The following is a 17,914-nucleotide window of genomic DNA, read 5'->3' as shown; positions in this document are numbered from 1 at the left end:
CGAACCCACAACATACGGCATCAGTCGCCTTGCGGAGAGGCCACAGAGAGAACCACTCAGCTAAATCTCCACTCCCAAAAAAGAGTGGTTCAATAGCTGGCTAAGTTGTTACATTTTTCTGACTGAGACCGCTCCACACGTTGTAGAGTTCGTGAAGCACTCACGCACGCATGCTCACTATGACACATCGCACATGCAAACTTTATCGAGGCGAAGAAACGAATTTCATCGCTTTAACTGGGCGAACGATAACCTCGGGGACAATTATGTCCACCAGCAGAGTTACCAACCCAGGATAGAAAATACGGCTAGTTTTCAATCGGGTTCGAACACACAACATACGGCATCAGTCGCCTAGTGGAGAGGCCACAGAGAGAACCGCTCGGCTAAATCTCCACTCCCAAAAAAGAGTGGTTCAATAGCCGGCTAAGTTGTTGTAGAGTTCGTGAAGCACTCACGAAAGCATGCTCACTATCACGCATCGCACATACAAAGTTTATCGAGGCGAAGAAACGAATTTCATCGCTTTAACTGGGCGAACGATAGCCTCGGCGACAATTCTGTCCACCAGCAGAGTTACCAACCCAGACCTCCAGCTCTATCTTTATGCCAAGAATTAGGTATATGCATAATTAATGAGGTATAGGAAGTGGCTGGGCATGTGACATTTTGTTGAAAAACTTTGCTCCCATAGTTATCGGTATGTACCAAAAATCAGACCTAAAGCTTCACTGGGAAACCCAGAATTAGATATGTGCATAATAAATAAGTTGCAGGAAAATGCCAAGGTCAAAGGTCAACTGGAATCCCAAAATTGTGGAGTGCAGTTTGGTCCCCTACTGGCCATTATCCAATAGACGCTGGCTGTCTTGGACTTTAACCATAGACAGTGCTTTAACCTAGGCCAGAATAAGCCAGTGCCAAAGCTCAGCTGCATCGGTATAGGGGAGGTCAAAGGTCAGTGAAAAATCAGAAAAATAATACTTTAAAAATCTTCTTCTCAAAATTGGCAGTGCCTATGACTTTGATATTTGGCATGAAGGAGCCTAGGCCTATGGTCTACAAAAGTTGTTGAAAAAATGTCAATTGTTTAATTTTTATGCACATGAACGTTTATTTGAAAGTTTATTTTCAATATGGCTGCAAGGTCACCTGACCAATTGTTATGTATGGTAAAGAATCAAAAAATTATTTGTGAGGAGTTTTACCTATGTGCCCAATTTGAAGTCTCTCGGTACAACAGTGTTCGCATGGCAGTTGCATGTAGAGGACGGAAGAACAAAATGAATAATAAATATAGCTGCAAAGCAGCGATGAAGGGTTTCGAGAAAATGAGCAAATGGTTACATAGTTATAACATCATAAAGAATGATATATTAACCTGTATTCTAAAGCAAATAATTAGGTGCATAATTGAAAAGGTTCAGAATATGGCATCATTGTCTCTATCCTACCAAGTATAAACAATATATATCTTTTGGCTACTGATTTATTAGTAAAAACTTATTTTGAGGTCAAAGGTCATCTAGGTCACGTGACATTTTGTCAAAAACATTGTATCCAATAGTTATCCACATATAACAAAAATCAGACCTCTAGCTCTCTTTGCTTACCCAGAATTAGATATGTGCATAATTAATGAGAAACAGTTTGTGACGTCATGAGGTCTCCCACCATACCATATATGAAGGGTGTAGCCCTTGTGGTTACCGAATTATGAACAAAAATGTATATTTGAGGTCAAAGGTCATCGGTGTCATGTGACATTTTGTCAAAAAAATGTATTCCATAGTTATCCCTATATACCAAAAATCAGCTCACTTATGGCTTGCCAAGAATTAAATATGTGCATAATTAATAAGGAACAGGATGTGTCGTCATAAGGTGTCCTATCATACCAAATATGCAGGGTGTAGCCCTTGTCGTTACTGAGTTATGGACAAATATGTATATTTGAGGTCAAAGGTCATCGAGTTCATGTGACATTTTGTCCAAAAAATTGTATCTAATAGTCATCCCTATATACCAAAAATCAGACCTCCAGCTCTATTGGCTTGCTTAGAATTAGATATGTGCATAATAAATAAGGCAAAATATAGTTATATAGTCATGTGACATCTTGTCAAAAAAGAAGAGTTTGTTTGCATCCCCAAAATTTTCGTGTGAAATGTTGTCCCCACTGGTCAATGTTCAATAGACAATAGCCCGTTAGGACTCTTATATAGGCCAGAATAAGCCTTTGCTATAGCATAGCTGCATAGGTATAGGGAAGGTCAAAGGTCATAGAAAAATAAAAAAAATAACACTTTAAAAATCTTCTCAAAATCGGCAAGACCTGTGACCTTGATTTTTGGCATGAAGGAGCATGGCTATATGGTCTACAAAATGACCTCGCGGAATTTTGATAGATGAATATTTATGCAAATGAGAGGGATTTAAAAGTATAAATTTCAGATTGACGGCAGGTCATGTGACCTGTTGCCATGGTAATGAAATAGAAAAATACGGCTTTTGAGTTTAACCTATGTGCCAAATTGGAAGTCATTTGGAATAATAATAATAATAATAATAATAATAATAATAATAATAATAATAATAATAGGTTCAATTTCCGTGAAAATTTCACCATAAGGGTATTTTGGGTCGAAAAGACCAAATATGATATCAGTTTCACTGCCCCATGTTTCCATGGTAACCATTTTAGGGGTTGAAAATTTCAGTTTTGCTAATATCCCATGAAAAGTTACTTTGATTGATATATGAAAATTACCTAGTGGGGGAGTTCGGGTCAGAGAACACAAAAACCAGACTTATCTTAATGTTTCGAGTTGCCATGGTAACTATTCTGGGATTGAAAATGTTACTCTTTCACTAATTCCTATTAAAGAACTATTGTTGATGTAAAAAAATCATAATAAGGGTTTTTCTTGTTAGCACACCAAAACAATCACACTCATTTTAATGTGAGATGTTTCCATGGTAACCATTCAGGAATAAAAATTACCAGTTTTTCAAAGATTCCACCTAAAATCCAGTAACCGACAGAAAATAGCAAAGGGATATTTTGGGTTAGAAAGACCAAATATCCAGTGTAAAAATCCAGTAATCAACAAAATATTATATCAAAGGGTTATTTTGGGTTAGAAAGACAAAACATGATATCAATTTTTACTGCCCTGTTTCCATAGTAACATATTTGCGTTTTAATATTTCAAAGTTTTCCAAATTCCATTAAACGTAATCCCAGTTACTATGCAAATGCTCTCCTAAGTGTATTTATCACAGCATGAACTCCATGTTCATTTTGTTTCATGTTGCCATGGTAACCATTTAGGTAACAGGTTTTTTTATTTAAACCATGCATATTTTAGATCAGGGGTACTTTTTCGTTAACCAGACAAGAAAAGGCTATTTTATGAGATTCTGCCCATGAAGTGAATTTTCTAGTCTTTTGATGTGTATACTTGCACACCTTTAATACCCAAGGAAACAGGTATAATGGACGACAGTGGGACTCAAAAGTTTTGTGACCTATTAACAACCCGTTTCACTCTCAGAGTTGTATGCAAATTTTAAAAGTGCCATGACAACCTGGCAACAGCATGGCCTTTTCAGCACTGAGACATACTGTAGCAGGGCTAAAAATTGGCCACGGCCCTTCTGCCGGAGGAGGCATAATTTCTGTGTCATTGTGATTGATACATTATTATCAAAATGCAACGAGAATGCGTTTTATTGGCCATTGTTTCCTGTGCCTGTCATTCAAGTAGTCAGTTCAGATATTGAAACTTTGTTGCAAAGTCCTCCACCGCACGGCCGGTCGTCTTCGTAATTTCCAGAACAAAGTCACATTATGTGCCCAGCTGGGTTTGACTGCATTTATCTACCTCGTCCCAAAGTGACGGAGGGATCTTTCAACCTTTCAGCTTGGTGAAAAACGCATTTATTGATTTGCCAAAGGCCTGTGGACTTCGCTTATTTTTGCACAAGTGCTACATGGACATAGGAAAAAGTTCGACTCACCTAACCCTCTCGATTGTTGAATACAACCATGGTCCATGATGAGAGTTTTCGAATCAAAAACTGTAGCCGTGCTCGAATACAAATGTCTTCTCATTAAATTACGTCATTCTTGATATACAAGAGTTAGCATTCCAAACCTGTCACCTTTTTTTTGAGAAGGGCGGTATTTCCATCTGAATGATTGAACGACGTGAAACGCAAAATTCCATCGCATATCCGGCAATATGTGCACTGTACAATAGAAATACTGTATACGCTGCAGCCAGTGCAGGTACGTATTTTACAGTATAAGCTTAACTCCACAAAATGGCCACAGACGGCGTGAACTTTCTGAAAGGATTTCCTAAACGTCCTCATTGGTACCTTAGAGACTTACATGTGATGTCCTGGAAAGTATTCTCTGCAGTAATTCCAGTTTCTGTTAACATGCACACATTTTATAGCTCAACGACATGATAGCGCGAGACAGTTCTACGGTACTATACACATTCTCGCGCTCCCAGGCTCAATTGCGCATGCTCATACTGGCAGACTACGTCACCTGTGTTTTGCTTCCGGCGCGGCCGACTTGGCAACTTAGGTTGAGCAAACAAATAACGAACAGCCGAACGCACTCTCAGTGATGGCGGCCATCGTATTGTGTGCATACCGAGACGATCGCTCGCCGTGCGCGTGTTGTTCCTCGAATTCTGACCCATAATCATTTAATCAAATGTGATAGTGAAAGCTGTTCTCAATTAATAAGGTGGCATACTCAGCATAGCTGGATGTTTATCGCTAGTTTACCTTTGACCTCGCGACATTTGCAGGAGAAGTTTCTTAGCACGGACAACTTGATAACATAAAGCATGGCGGTCTGTAAGTATTTTCATTAATGTGTTGTGTAATTTACGAGGTTCAGATTTAAGTAAATCAATTTTAACAAGATTGAAACCGATTTAACCGTGTCCGCAGTGATTTAATCTGTACATTTTATGGCGTGATTTGTCATGGGTTATTTTTTATGCGTGTGGGTTTTTTATTTACGTCCATATGTGCGTTGCAGTTGAGCATAGTTTTTCGGACCATCACGCATGTCTCCCTGGTAACGGGTTTGTTTACACACTGGCATATTTTATGGCGTCTTTTTCAATCGTCTGTTGGCCTAGACTGTGAAAATGTCATTCGAATTTCATGCTCGTGTGCTAAAACACCGGTGTCGTATTTGTGCACGGAAAATAAATGGCACAAGTTATCCATGCTCCAATTTTATCGTGGAGTTAAAGAATTGTTTCAGAGTACAGTTTTAGTGAAGACATTCTGATGTTCACCCGTCTAATTTTTGTTGTCTCTGTAAGAGAGTCATTGCTTCATGGCAGCAGGCAGAAAGCAATAACAAAACCTATCGGCCAGGGACACACGTAGTGAAATGGTCCAGACACTGTAGAGTACGGAGATGTGCGGTGTGTGATGCATTGTGTAAGGCAGGAAAGAAAAAGAAAGACAGTAAAAACAGGGGCAGACCAAGTCAATACCAAGGCAGTGACATTTCTGGTATCACTGGCAAGGAGACAGGAAAGACGGGGAAACTACAGAGTGAAACTCATGGCAGTACAAATCTAACAGCAGCTGGTAAAACAGAGGGCAGGAAAAAAGATGAGAAGATTCATTCCCTTGCAGAGACAGAGGTTCAATGATCTCATTGAAGAAATGGAGTGTCCCATTTGAAAAGACATAATAGATGGATCAATACAACTTTTGTGTGATGGACCACATGTGTGTTGTGCTGAATGTTTGTGTCAGTGGTTGCAAGTTTCTTCATCCTGTCCTGTTTGCCGTCTCTCTATTATGTGTGAATCTATTGTAAGTCCCCCCATTGCCTTTGCAAACATGCTATCAAATGCCACAGTCACATGTGATTATGGGAATGTCGGTTGTAATCAGTTGTGCCACTGCAAGATCTGCAACACAACACGGAATGGTGTGTTTACCAGTCCATTGCTGGAGACCACTGCTTCTCGTCAGTGAGCCCATTTCCCATCAGAAGCCACCATACTCCAGTCCCCATTCCTGACCAAATCAATACCGAGACATCAAATGATGAAACATCAAGGGATAGGCAGAACAATATATGTGCGTGAAGGCCGCAGAAATTGTGTTGCAGAATGTATCAGCGTTGCATATGCTGCTACAGTATGAAGAAATGGAAACAACACTTGTCAAGAAAAAAATAGAAGCAAACAGAAGTGATGATAGTTCGATAAAGGTTAAAACCAAGGGCCAGGTGAGTTTTTTACCAGCATTACTCTTGCTGATCTATACCCACATATCAATATACAGTTAGATTTTGGAGTAAATTCTTCTGATAAAGCTATCATGGAATATGATAATTTGTAAATTTGTATTTGTAATAACATTTATTTGGTTTTGTAGTACATGTGTGACCTGGTAGTGGTTCAATTAACAAATTAATTTCATCAAGTAATGAGCTAGTCCAATTTCATGAATTTATCACCCACATATACTTTTGAAAGATAAATTTGGTTTTTCAATTTTTGGTTTGGTGTTTTTCAGCCATTGTGTTTAACATATACACCAAAGCCACGAAAAACAACCTCAGAAGCTAGCACTAGGACAAGACGTCAGAGGGTGTTGCAGTTAAGTCAGAGAGAGACATTGTCAGTGGTGGTGATGCGATGCTGCAGCTGAGTGAGAGGAGGTGAGACACCAACAAAAGGACAAGAAGGAAAATCCTCCAGATCTTGGGACTCACTCCTGACATACCTCCAGGTGCTGGCCTTCATTTGGAAGTTGCTATGGGAACAACATGGGCTGCCAAGAGGAAATTACGGCGTTACTTCAAGGCATGGCATGTGAATATTGGAAGTGAGGTATGTTATGCAGGTCATTTTCCCCCACACTCATCAAGGTCACTGTCCTTCTTGACCTCACAACCATGAATTTAATAAGTCATGTTTGGAATTTTCTGGAAATTTAATTAGTTGTGTAAGAGAGAGAATTTTAGAAGAGTAATTAGCATGTCAATAAAAGTTCTAGATTGTTCTTATATGCTCTTATATAAGCACATGAGTATTAATATTGGGACAGAGGCTTGCAGTCAGACTTTTGGGATTGTGTGCAAACTCTATTATGATCATGTAGAGAAAGACTGTGGATAAGTAATCTTGTTATCACATATTACTGAATATATGTGTTACTGTTGTTTTTGCATCTTGTTCATATTTGTCTTCAGGTCTAGCAAACTTACAGCCGGCATGGTACAATACCTACCAGTGAAATTTGGATAAAGTTAGGTGGGGACAAGGGTCAGGGAACCTGAGAATGGTTTACCAAGTTGCTAACATCAGTAATCCAAATGTAGCAGATAATACAGTGATTTGGAGTACATTTGCAGCACCTGATTCCTATTACAATTTAGAAATAGCTTTAGCTGTTAACAGAGGTCAGGTAGACAAACTGGATGGCACAAAGTGGAAGTAAGTCTAAACATGCATACTGTGTTTTACTAAACAATGAACAGATTGTACCATATATCTATTTTGGTACAATATTAGGAACTTGAGATACATACATATTGGTTATCCAAGTTTAATACATGCATTATACTGCTGATCCAAAAATCTGAAAAACAATGTGCAAATCTGACCAAACTTATGCAGCATAAATATGATACCTACATTAAATAGTACAAAGGCAAAGTTGTTTTCTTGCATGTACAAAATGCATTGATGTGTAGAAACATGGGCATTAATTTAGAATGGTGTGGACAATTGTCTTACATTCCACTTTGATTTATTTCAGGGACAAGACACTATTAGCACGGATGATGAGAGATTATGAGTATCTGGCCAAGAGTTATGGATTGTCTGGACCAAATGGTATGAAATGTATACTTGCATGCTATGATTTATACGTGAGAAAAGTTGAGGCACTGACAGGACAGGCAGTTTATTGTGTACACTTCAGTTTTACCTATGATTACATGTGTACATCCTTGACCTATCAGTTTGCAATATGTGCGACTGTTAATAATCAGCATGCATTGTGTATGATATGCTGTAGAACACAATTATGATAATTTGTTGTAGTTTTTCGTTGACTTAAGACATTCACAGCTAACATTGATTAGTCAGATAAATTTAAAGGAAGGGGTACACAATGGGTCAGATCTTGATAAATATTTGCAAGCTATTGACAAATGATTGTTTTCCTCTGTAGAAATTCTTGTGTTTATTTCTCAATTTAATTCTTACACATAGTATTAATATGTATACTGGCAATGCAAAATGTAGTAACCATGAATTTCTTTGAAATAAATATTTAAATTGATAAGTTTGCATATTACAGGTACATCCTCTCCAAGAGTTCACACATGCACATCAAATTGACTTCATGAACACCAGTCATGTCTATACCTACTAAGGTTTTTAAGTAATTATGTCAGTTTTTGTTCCTTGTCTTCCTCACATTGAAATATTTTAGGGAAATATTTTTGCGTATGCTGTGTGATCAGCAAGGAACAACACAGTTGCTGAAGGAGGAACAGCCATTGTCATCAATGAAGAAGAGAACCCTTGATGATATCAGAAAATGTCACAGTGAATTTCTTTCAACTGGTGGAAACCTAAGGCATGCCATGCAGCACTACAATAGTGTCAGAAAGCCACTTTTCAATGTACCACTGCACAGAGTATGTACTAATAAATTCAATCCACTATGTTGTTTGCTTCCATTGACCAACTAAACATATAGCTCTGTTCTGTTTCAATCAGTTCACTTTACCTTTCTCTGAACAGTTCAACAGACCACACTGTGACCTATCTACATGTGTGCATGCCACTATGTCCATAATGGTGTAGACAAATAGAAGTTTATTAGTGAAGCTATATGCGAAAACAAGTTGACAATGAAGCCAGCACATATGTCAGTATTTGTGATCAATCTAGTTGTTGTATATTTGTATGTAGTGTTTTCTTCATAAATAGGTAGGTATGAAAGTTACAAGATATTGTCATACATTAAAAGTAAAAGATACATGTGCTAACCCTTATATTTTATCACAGGTTGCAGTGCCAGGGTTGCACATCAGTTCTGGCTTGTTTTAAAAGTTTTTCACCATGATGGAAGCTAGCTGTGCAGTACTGGATATCAAGATCATCACGACTCTGGAGAGAGATGATGACATTGATGAACCCGTGCTGAAGCCTGCTGGATTTGACACATATGTAGCCATGTTGAAACAAGTCGAGACATTACAGTGTGAAGCGAAAGAACTCCAAGAAGAAGCTAAGACCTTGGCTGATAGTGTTGAAAAGGCTCTCCTTGCTGATGATGACTGTGACAATGATGATGATGATGACAACAGTGAAGATGATGACAGACCGCCACTAATGACCTTGGGCAAAGTTAAAAAAGCCCAGGAGAAAGTGCAGGAACTCAGTGAAGAAGCTGACAGGTTAGTATTTATGAATAGAAGATCATAGTACATTAACAAAATAAAAAAAAATGATTTTGTGATAATTTTGAAATCTTGTGAGACACAATTAATTTCAGTGGCAGTGAGTTGCTAGCCAAGTCAACTTTTATCAAACTGGAAAGTTGCCATGTTAAATAAACATGTAATGTTTGTTTAGCATGGTGTTAAATTTCCTGTATCATGTGAGAACACCCACAGATAACCTGTCTAGCAACCTGAGATCTCAGAGGGTCTCCTTCATCTTTGAAAATGGCATATTGATACAGAAGTAAGATCATTTTTGTGATGATAAGCAATAACATTGTCAATCTCAAGTGCACAGTCATGTCTATGCTGCATTTCAGAATTTTGGCTTGTGCACATTTGTAGTGCAGTCATTTCCAGACAACACAGTGTTTATCTTTGTTTTCTTAGATATCTGAAGCTACAGACGTAAAAGCGAAACTGCCAAAACAATGTGGTTTTGTAGTCTGCGGTATTGACCAAGCTCTGCAGTCATTTGGTGTTGGACGTCATTCTTACCACGGGCAGGCATTCATGACAATCATGTGAACAAGTGCTGTAAAGTATGTGTTTTACAACTGTACACTGTTTTGTTGCTAAAGTCATTAAAAGGTTCAGTATTCTGCTTGTCATGATTTTCAAGCTTTCAGTGTCAGATTTATTGTGTGTTATATATATACTACAGAAGATGTATTTCGTCTACATTATTTTGACCTACTTTCAGTGAAACAGCTCTGTTTGCTTCTTTGAAAGAAAGTTATCATATCTTTTTTTTATTTTTTGTGTTTCAGGAAGAAAACATTCAAACGTGCAAGAGCGTCATCAGGACCACAGCAAGAATATGCCCAAGCTGAATGAACAGGCTGCACACATTTGTGGTCTGTATAAGCCAATATTTTCAAAATTTGCAGCCTGCCATAATCTTTAGAGTACAAGCAATAGAATGTCAGTTGAACATATTAGCATTCTCAGTTCAAACATATCACATTTAATGGCGTATTACAGAGAACACTTTCCTTATGAAAGTGTACCCCAAAATGCATATGTTAGAAGATCATAGTCATCCCTCAGATTGAAACAGGGTTTGGCTTTGATTTCCTCACAGAACGGTGTAGAGAGTATCCATCATGAGATTAGGAAGGGAAACATATCACATTTAATGGCATATTACAGAGAACACTTTCCTTATGAACGTGTAACCCCCCAAAATGCATATGTTAGAAGATCATGTCATCCCTCAGATTGAAAACACAGGGTTTGGCTTTGGTTTCCTCACAGAACGGTGTAGAGAGTATCCATCATGAGATTAGGAAGGGAATGGACCGGTATAGTAAAGTACCTGGCCATAATGGTTTAAAGAAATTAGAACTTATGGTAAGGGAGCATCATGTGATGACAATCCCAGTCATGTGAAATTGCCAAAAACACAAAGGGGTTCATACAGAACCAAATAAGCAACCTGAAATAATGATGGCCATAGTGATAAAAGTAAAGATAAATCATGATAAAATAAACATGTAAAGAACAAATTAATTAAGTCAATAACAAACCAATATGTAAAAAAACAATGAAACCTGGTTCTTTCTATGAATCATATTTTTACTAAATTGATGCTTGTATTTTTAGTCCCCACAGATACCGTCCTGGGGGACTTATAGGTTTGGTCATGTCCGGCGTGTGTCAGTGTGTGCGTTTGTCTGTCCATGCATCCGTCGTTCACCAGATATCTCAGAGATACATGGAGCGATTTCATTCAAACTTGGTACAAGGATTACTTGATATGTCATACATATGCACGTCGATTTGTTTTGTGATATGATCCAATGTGGCCGCCGTGCAGCCATTTTATTACAATTTTTTATGTACGGAGCCATAACTCGGACATGTTTCAACCGATTTTATTGAAAGTTGGTACAAGGACATTGACCTTCATCATACATATGCACATCAATTTGTTTCACAACATGATCCAATATGGCTGCCATGCGGCAATCTTATTACAATTTTGTCATGTACGGAGCCATAACTCAGGCATATCTCAACCGATTTTATTCAAAGTCGGTACAAGGACATTGACCTATGTCATACATATGCATGTCAATTTGTTTCATGATATGATCCAATATGGCCGCATGGCAGCCATTTTGTTACAATTTTTTCATGTCCTTAGCCATAACTCAGGCCCGTCTAAATGGATTTTATTCAAACTTTGTACAATGACTTTGACCTATGTCATACATATGCACGTCGATATGGCTACCATGCCACCATTTTGTTACAATTTTTCATGTACGAGCAATTACTCAATCATATCTCAACCGATTTTATTCAAAGTTGTTACAAGGACATTGACTCATGTAATACATATGTATATCGATTTGTTTCACGATATGATCCAATATGACCACATGGCAGCCATTTTGTTATGTTTTTTTTCATGTCAAAAGCCATAACTCTGGCAAGTCTCAACCGATTTTATTCAAGGTTGGTACATGGACATTGACTTATGTCATACATATGCATGTAGATTTTTTAGACAGTAAGATTAAATATGGCTGCATGGCGGCCATTTTGTTACGATCTTTCCATGTTCAGAGTCATAATCAGACATCTTTCCACCAGTATCATTCAAAGTTGGTATAAGGACATTGACTTACGTCATACATTTGCACATTGATTTGTTGAACGGCATGTAGCAGTATCATGTCAATTACCTAAGTTTCATAATTAGACTGATATGTCGAGAAATACTGCATCAGATTTCATGAAACTTGGTACAGATGTTAAGCTTACATTGCTTTAACAATGAAAAAGGCATTTATCAGTGTCATTTTAATTAATTTGTAATTGCTTATTTAATGAACTTTCCTAATTAGAGTTATATATCCACAAATACTGCGTCAAAATTTGATGAAACTCGGTACAGATGTTGATCTCATAGTTAGTAAATACTGCATCAAACTTATGAAATATGGTACCGGTGATAATCTATTAGTGTTAGGATAGTATGCAAAAATGTTCGGCAACATCCTGTTGATTCATTACTAATTGACTCATTTAAGGTGGTTGGAAAGGCTATTTTTGCACCAATTCTTTTCTCAGAGTTATGTCAAGTTTCAAGTGTTAGAATCAAGATATTTAGTTCAAATTTTCAGGATAATCTCCCTTAGTTAATATTATCTCCAAAAAATATAAAAATTGTATATTTGCAGCCATGATTTTGAAATATGACACCAGTAAATATTAAAATTTAATTTTTCATATTTTTTTTACATATTTGAATTTAATAATAATTGGATAGTATTAATATTACCAAATTAGTTATAAATATGTTGACATTATTTATTGTAAGATTTGTACGGCAGGATTTGTAAATAAAATTTGTTTTTATGATTTTACATGGGTTTATATATCAAAAAATTATTAAAAATTCTTTCAAATTTCAAAATGTGATTTTTCAAAAAGTACTTCAAATACAGGAAAATTGTGCCGTACAAATCTTATCTGTAACCTTGTTAATAGGCTTTAAAAATTCCATGTCCATATCTCATTTCAAAGTTGGATTAAATTGGTATACAATTATGTAGGAAAACTGTTATTCTGTCAAAAATGTTGAAAACAAGCCATATTTGCACCCCTCTTTTGAAGTCATAGAGCAGTTTTTTTTGTTAATCTCACTTTTGACACCTCTTTGACACTCAAAGAATCTAAAAATGCATTTACAATAGCAGTCACTCACTCTGAATGCCAGCACCCCTTGTCAAACTTTCCTGAAAAACAGCAAATAATGACTTTCCCTTTTCAAACATTTTATTAAAGCTAGGGACCTCTACCATAGTTAATACACTAAGGACTCCCCAACTTCTTCTTATTTGGTCAGTTTTTCAGAAGTTTTAACAGGCTATAACTCTGCAATGCCTTTGTGCCCAAATGTCTAGTTTTTTTTATTCCACAGAGAATGTTGACTACTTTTATATTTTAATAGTTTTGTTGAAATTTATAACTGACGCTCTAGACTTTCCAACACCTTAATGGACCTTTTGTAATTAGGATGGCGGCCTACATTGGTTTTATGTTTTCACCACCGTGGAACTCATTCTTGGCCATTTAGCGCCATCTGTATCACAGTATTTTTATCATAGACCTAATTAATGAAGAGGACTCTATCCTCTCTGAGGACTTGTAATTAAAGTACCAATGAACAAGTGGGGACTGTGCCATCAACGACTTGTTCAATTTAAAATTGATGCTTGAAAAGTCATCTTTATGGTGAGTCCAGTATATGTAATGATGAATTAAATGTAAACTTACCATTTTAGGATGTTTTCACATGTTCAAATGAAATTCCTTCAGTTTTATCTTACATGAAATATCATTGGAAAAGTTAAATTTTTAGCATGAAAATAAGAATGAAATACTTCTAAATGCTTTCATTATGATTTAGTATATATACTAACAAGTACAGATGTAAATAACCTTGTTTTGCTTATCTATTTACAGAATACAACGACCCTGGAAGTTGCAAGGTGTCCATTTGATTTCAAGTATTTCTCATTTTTAAATTTTGTTGTATTTTTAGATTGTATTTAAAATAAAGGTATTTGATCATTTCAATTTGTATTTTTTCAGTTTCTGTGTACCTTTCCTTTTCGTTTCCTATATTTTTTGTTTAGCTCTTTATTTGTCCCTTTTTAAAATGCAACTTTGTGGGATAAGTTACTTTTGATATTCAGAGAGTTTGTAAAAGATGTTTGCCCGAAACTTTGTTACGGTACATGTAATTTATTTGAGTCTTGTCACTTCAAGAAATAAAAAAAATGTTTTATTCTATATGCACGTGCCTGTTTTGATCATTTATGTTATGGTTTGAAGTAATTTTTAATAACATTACAGTTAATTTGCCATTGTGCTGTTTAAAACAATCACCGTACAATACAAATAAGGCAATAATACATTGATTTCTGCCTATATGATGAAAAAGTTGCCTCTCTAATTTTTGCCGTTTGTGGCGCTGTTCTGTGGCTTCCGATTGAATGTGTATCCATAAAGTTCGCACACAAGTTAAAAGTCTGGGCCTGCTGGGTATCGCTTTAAACTGCTTAGTGTCACTTTTCCGACAAGCATTTAATTACTCCTTGGCCTAATGATGTCCCTCTCTCCGTACAGTATTATGTATAATTCTGCGCTGCACGTACAACAATTAGAAGTCACCCCTTTTGACAAAATTAAAATAAACAACACCTCTTTTTCAGAATTCCCAGAGCTTCAATGAACTAGTGTTATTACATTTCTATATAATACTTATAGCCCCTAAACTTGTAATAATAATAATAATAATAATAATAATAATAATAATAATAATAATAATAATAATAATAATAATAATAATAATTTATAAATATAGCTACAGGCAGCGATGACAGGGTTTTAAAACAAGTCACAGCATTAGAGAAATGAAAAATTAGATCAACACCTACCTAATGAATCATTGGCATATTTGTTAAAATGGTACTAGAAGTCATCCTTTCATCCTGGTAGTTTTGCATAAAACTTCTACCAAATACTTATGCCAGTGTACCAAAGATCAGACCTGTAGCCCTATTGGCTGGCTCAGAATTAGATATGCACATAATTGATGAGGTACAGGATGTGGTGTCATAAGGTCTCCCATCATACAAAATATGAAGGGTGTAGCCCTTTTGGTTACTTAGTTATGGACATATACGTATATTCAAGATCATCGAAGTCACATGACATTTTGTCAAAAAAATTGTATTGCTACGTTATCCCTACATACCAAAAATCAGACCTCTAGCTCTATTGGCTGCCTCAGAATTAAATATGCGCATAATTAATAAGGTACACGATGTGGTGTCATAAGGTCTCCCATCATACCAAATATGAAGGATGTAGCACTTGTGGTTATTTAGTTATGGACATATACGTATATTCAAGGTCAAAGGTCATCGAGGTCACATAACATTTTGTCAAAAAAATTGTATTGCTAAGTTGTCCCTATATACCAAAAATCAGACCTCTAGCTCTATTAGCTGGCTCAGAATTAGATATGCGCATAATTAATAAGGTACACGATGTGGTGTCATAAGGTCTCCCATCATACCAAATATGAAGGATGTAGCACTTGTGGTTATTTAGTTAGGGACATATACGTATATTCAAGGTCAAAGGTCATCGAGGTCACATAACATTTTGTCAAAAAAATTGTATTGCTAAGTTGTCCCTATATACCAAAAATCAGACCTCTAGCTCTCTTAGCTGGCTAAGAATTATATATGCGCATAATTAATAAGGTACACGATGCTGTGTCATAAGGTCTCCCATCATACCAAATATGAAGGGTGTAGCACTTGTGGTTACTTAGTTATGGACATATACGTATATTTAAGGTCAAAGGTCATCGAGGTCACATGACATTTTGTCAAAAAAAGTGTATTTGCAAAGTTGTCTCTTTATACCAAAAATCAGACCTCTAACTCTCTTAGCTGGCTCAGAATTAGATGTGCGTATAATAAATGAGTTGCAGGAAGAGAGGGTTTCGCACCCATACGATTAGAACAGAACTATTACTAGAGGGTTTCGGGGGAACAGCAGTTCTTGGCACTGGTGATTTATACATAAGAGAATGTCATTGACAACTTGGCGATCTGTGGATGCAACACAAATTTAAGTGAGTGATTTGTACAAGAGACACTCCGATCGAGGTATTTGTACAACAGAGTGATTTGTAAAAAACAGAATGTAATTCAGTGGTTTGTATCAAACCAAAAGCTAATCGAGCGATTTGTCTAAAACAAACTCTGATTGAGAGTGATTTATTCCAGAAAAAATCCAATTCAGCGATTTGTACGAGACAAACTCCATTTGAGTGATTTACGCAAGAGACACTCCGATTGAGTTATTTTTACAAAACAGAAACTAATTGAGTGGTTTGTTTCAAAACTAAAGCTGATCAAGCGATTTGTCCAAAACAAACTCTGATTGAGAGTGATTTATTCCAGAAAAAATCCAATTCAGCGATTTGTGCAAGACAAACTCTAATTGAGTGATTTGTACAAGAGACACTCCGATTGAGGTATTTGTACAACAGTAACTCCTTTTGAGTGATTTGTGCAAAACAGAATGTAATTGAGTGGTTTGTATCAAAACAAAAGCTAATCGAGCGATTTGTACACAACAAACTCTAATTGAGTGATTTCTGCACGAAAAACTGCAATTGAGTGATTTATGCTAAGACAAACTCAAATTCATCAATTTTTACGAAAAAAACCTCTAATTGAGTGATTTGTTCAAGACTAACTCCAATTGAGTGATTTGTGCAGGAAAAACTCCAAATTGATAGATTTGTACAAGACAATCTCCAATTGAGAGATTTATGCAAGACTAACACAAATTCAGCAATTTTTACAAAACAAACTCCAATTGAGTGATTTATGGAGAAAAACTCAAATTCAGCAATTTTTACAAGACAACCCTAATTGAGTGATTTGTACAAGACTAACTCTAATTGAGTGTTTTGTGCATAAAAACTCCAATTGAGCGATTTGTCAAAAGATAAAACTCCAATTGAGTGATTTATGCTAGACAAACTCAAATTCATGAATTTGAGTGATTTGCTCAACACTAACTCCAATTGAGTGATTTGTGCAGGAAAAAGTCCAAATTGATAGATTTGTACAAGATTAACTCCAATTGAGTGATTTATGCAAGACTAACTTAAATTCAGCAATTTTCACAAGACAAACCCTAATTGAGTGATTTGCACAAGACTAACTCTAATTGAGTGATTTGTTCAAGACTAACTCCAATTGAGTGATTTGTGCAGGAAAAACTCCAAATTGATAGATTTGTACAAGATTAACTCCAATTGAGTGATTTATGCAAGACTAACTTAAATTCAGCAATTTTTGCAAGACAAACCCTAATTGAGTGATTTGCACAAGACTAACTCTAATTGAGTGATTTGTGCAAGAAAAACTCCAATTGAGCGATTTCTAAAAGATAAACTCCAATTGAGTGATTTATGCTAGACTACCTCAAATTCATCAATTTTTACAAAAGAAACTCCAATTGAGTGATTTTGCAAGATGTACTCCTTTTGAGTGATTTGTACAAAACAGAATCTAATTGAATTGTTTGTATCAAAACTAAAGCTGATCGAGCGATTGAATCTGTTACAAAGTGCGTCCATCCCTTCTGATGTCGTGATTCTTGATATATCATATTCTAAAACACTTGTTTTTACATTTTCGATTTGAAATTTCGATGATCTAAGTCATGACAATGCCCCAGTCCTCAAACGTTCACAGTGAATAAAACAGAAGGCAGATGCAAGACATCCTCCTTTCTATATACATTAATACAACGGCACCAGACTTTAAATCAAATAAGTCA

General features: G+C 36.2%; 1 protein-coding gene across 1 annotated transcript; it reads left to right on the top strand.

Moving 5' to 3' along the window:
• Positions 1-6,676: 6,676 nt before the first annotated feature.
• On the top strand, positions 6,677-14,034 carry LOC139120887 (uncharacterized). The gene is made up of 7 exons (XM_070685506.1): positions 6,677-6,893; positions 7,825-7,901; positions 8,506-8,713; positions 9,087-9,478; positions 9,914-10,065; positions 10,294-10,380; positions 14,003-14,034. Exons 4-5 carry the CDS (start codon positions 9,141-9,143, stop codon positions 9,933-9,935), a joined length of 360 nt encoding a protein of 119 aa, XP_070541607.1. The 5' UTR covers positions 6,677-6,893; positions 7,825-7,901; positions 8,506-8,713; positions 9,087-9,140; the 3' UTR covers positions 9,936-10,065; positions 10,294-10,380; positions 14,003-14,034.
• Positions 14,035-17,914: the final 3,880 nt, after the last annotated feature.

The sequence above is a fragment of the Ptychodera flava genome, chromosome 20 (genome assembly GCF_041260155.1).
Source record: "Ptychodera flava strain L36383 chromosome 20, AS_Pfla_20210202, whole genome shotgun sequence".
Lineage (NCBI taxonomy): Eukaryota > Metazoa > Hemichordata > Enteropneusta > Ptychoderidae > Ptychodera > Ptychodera flava.
This window is presented reverse-complemented; position numbering and strand designations above follow the sequence as displayed.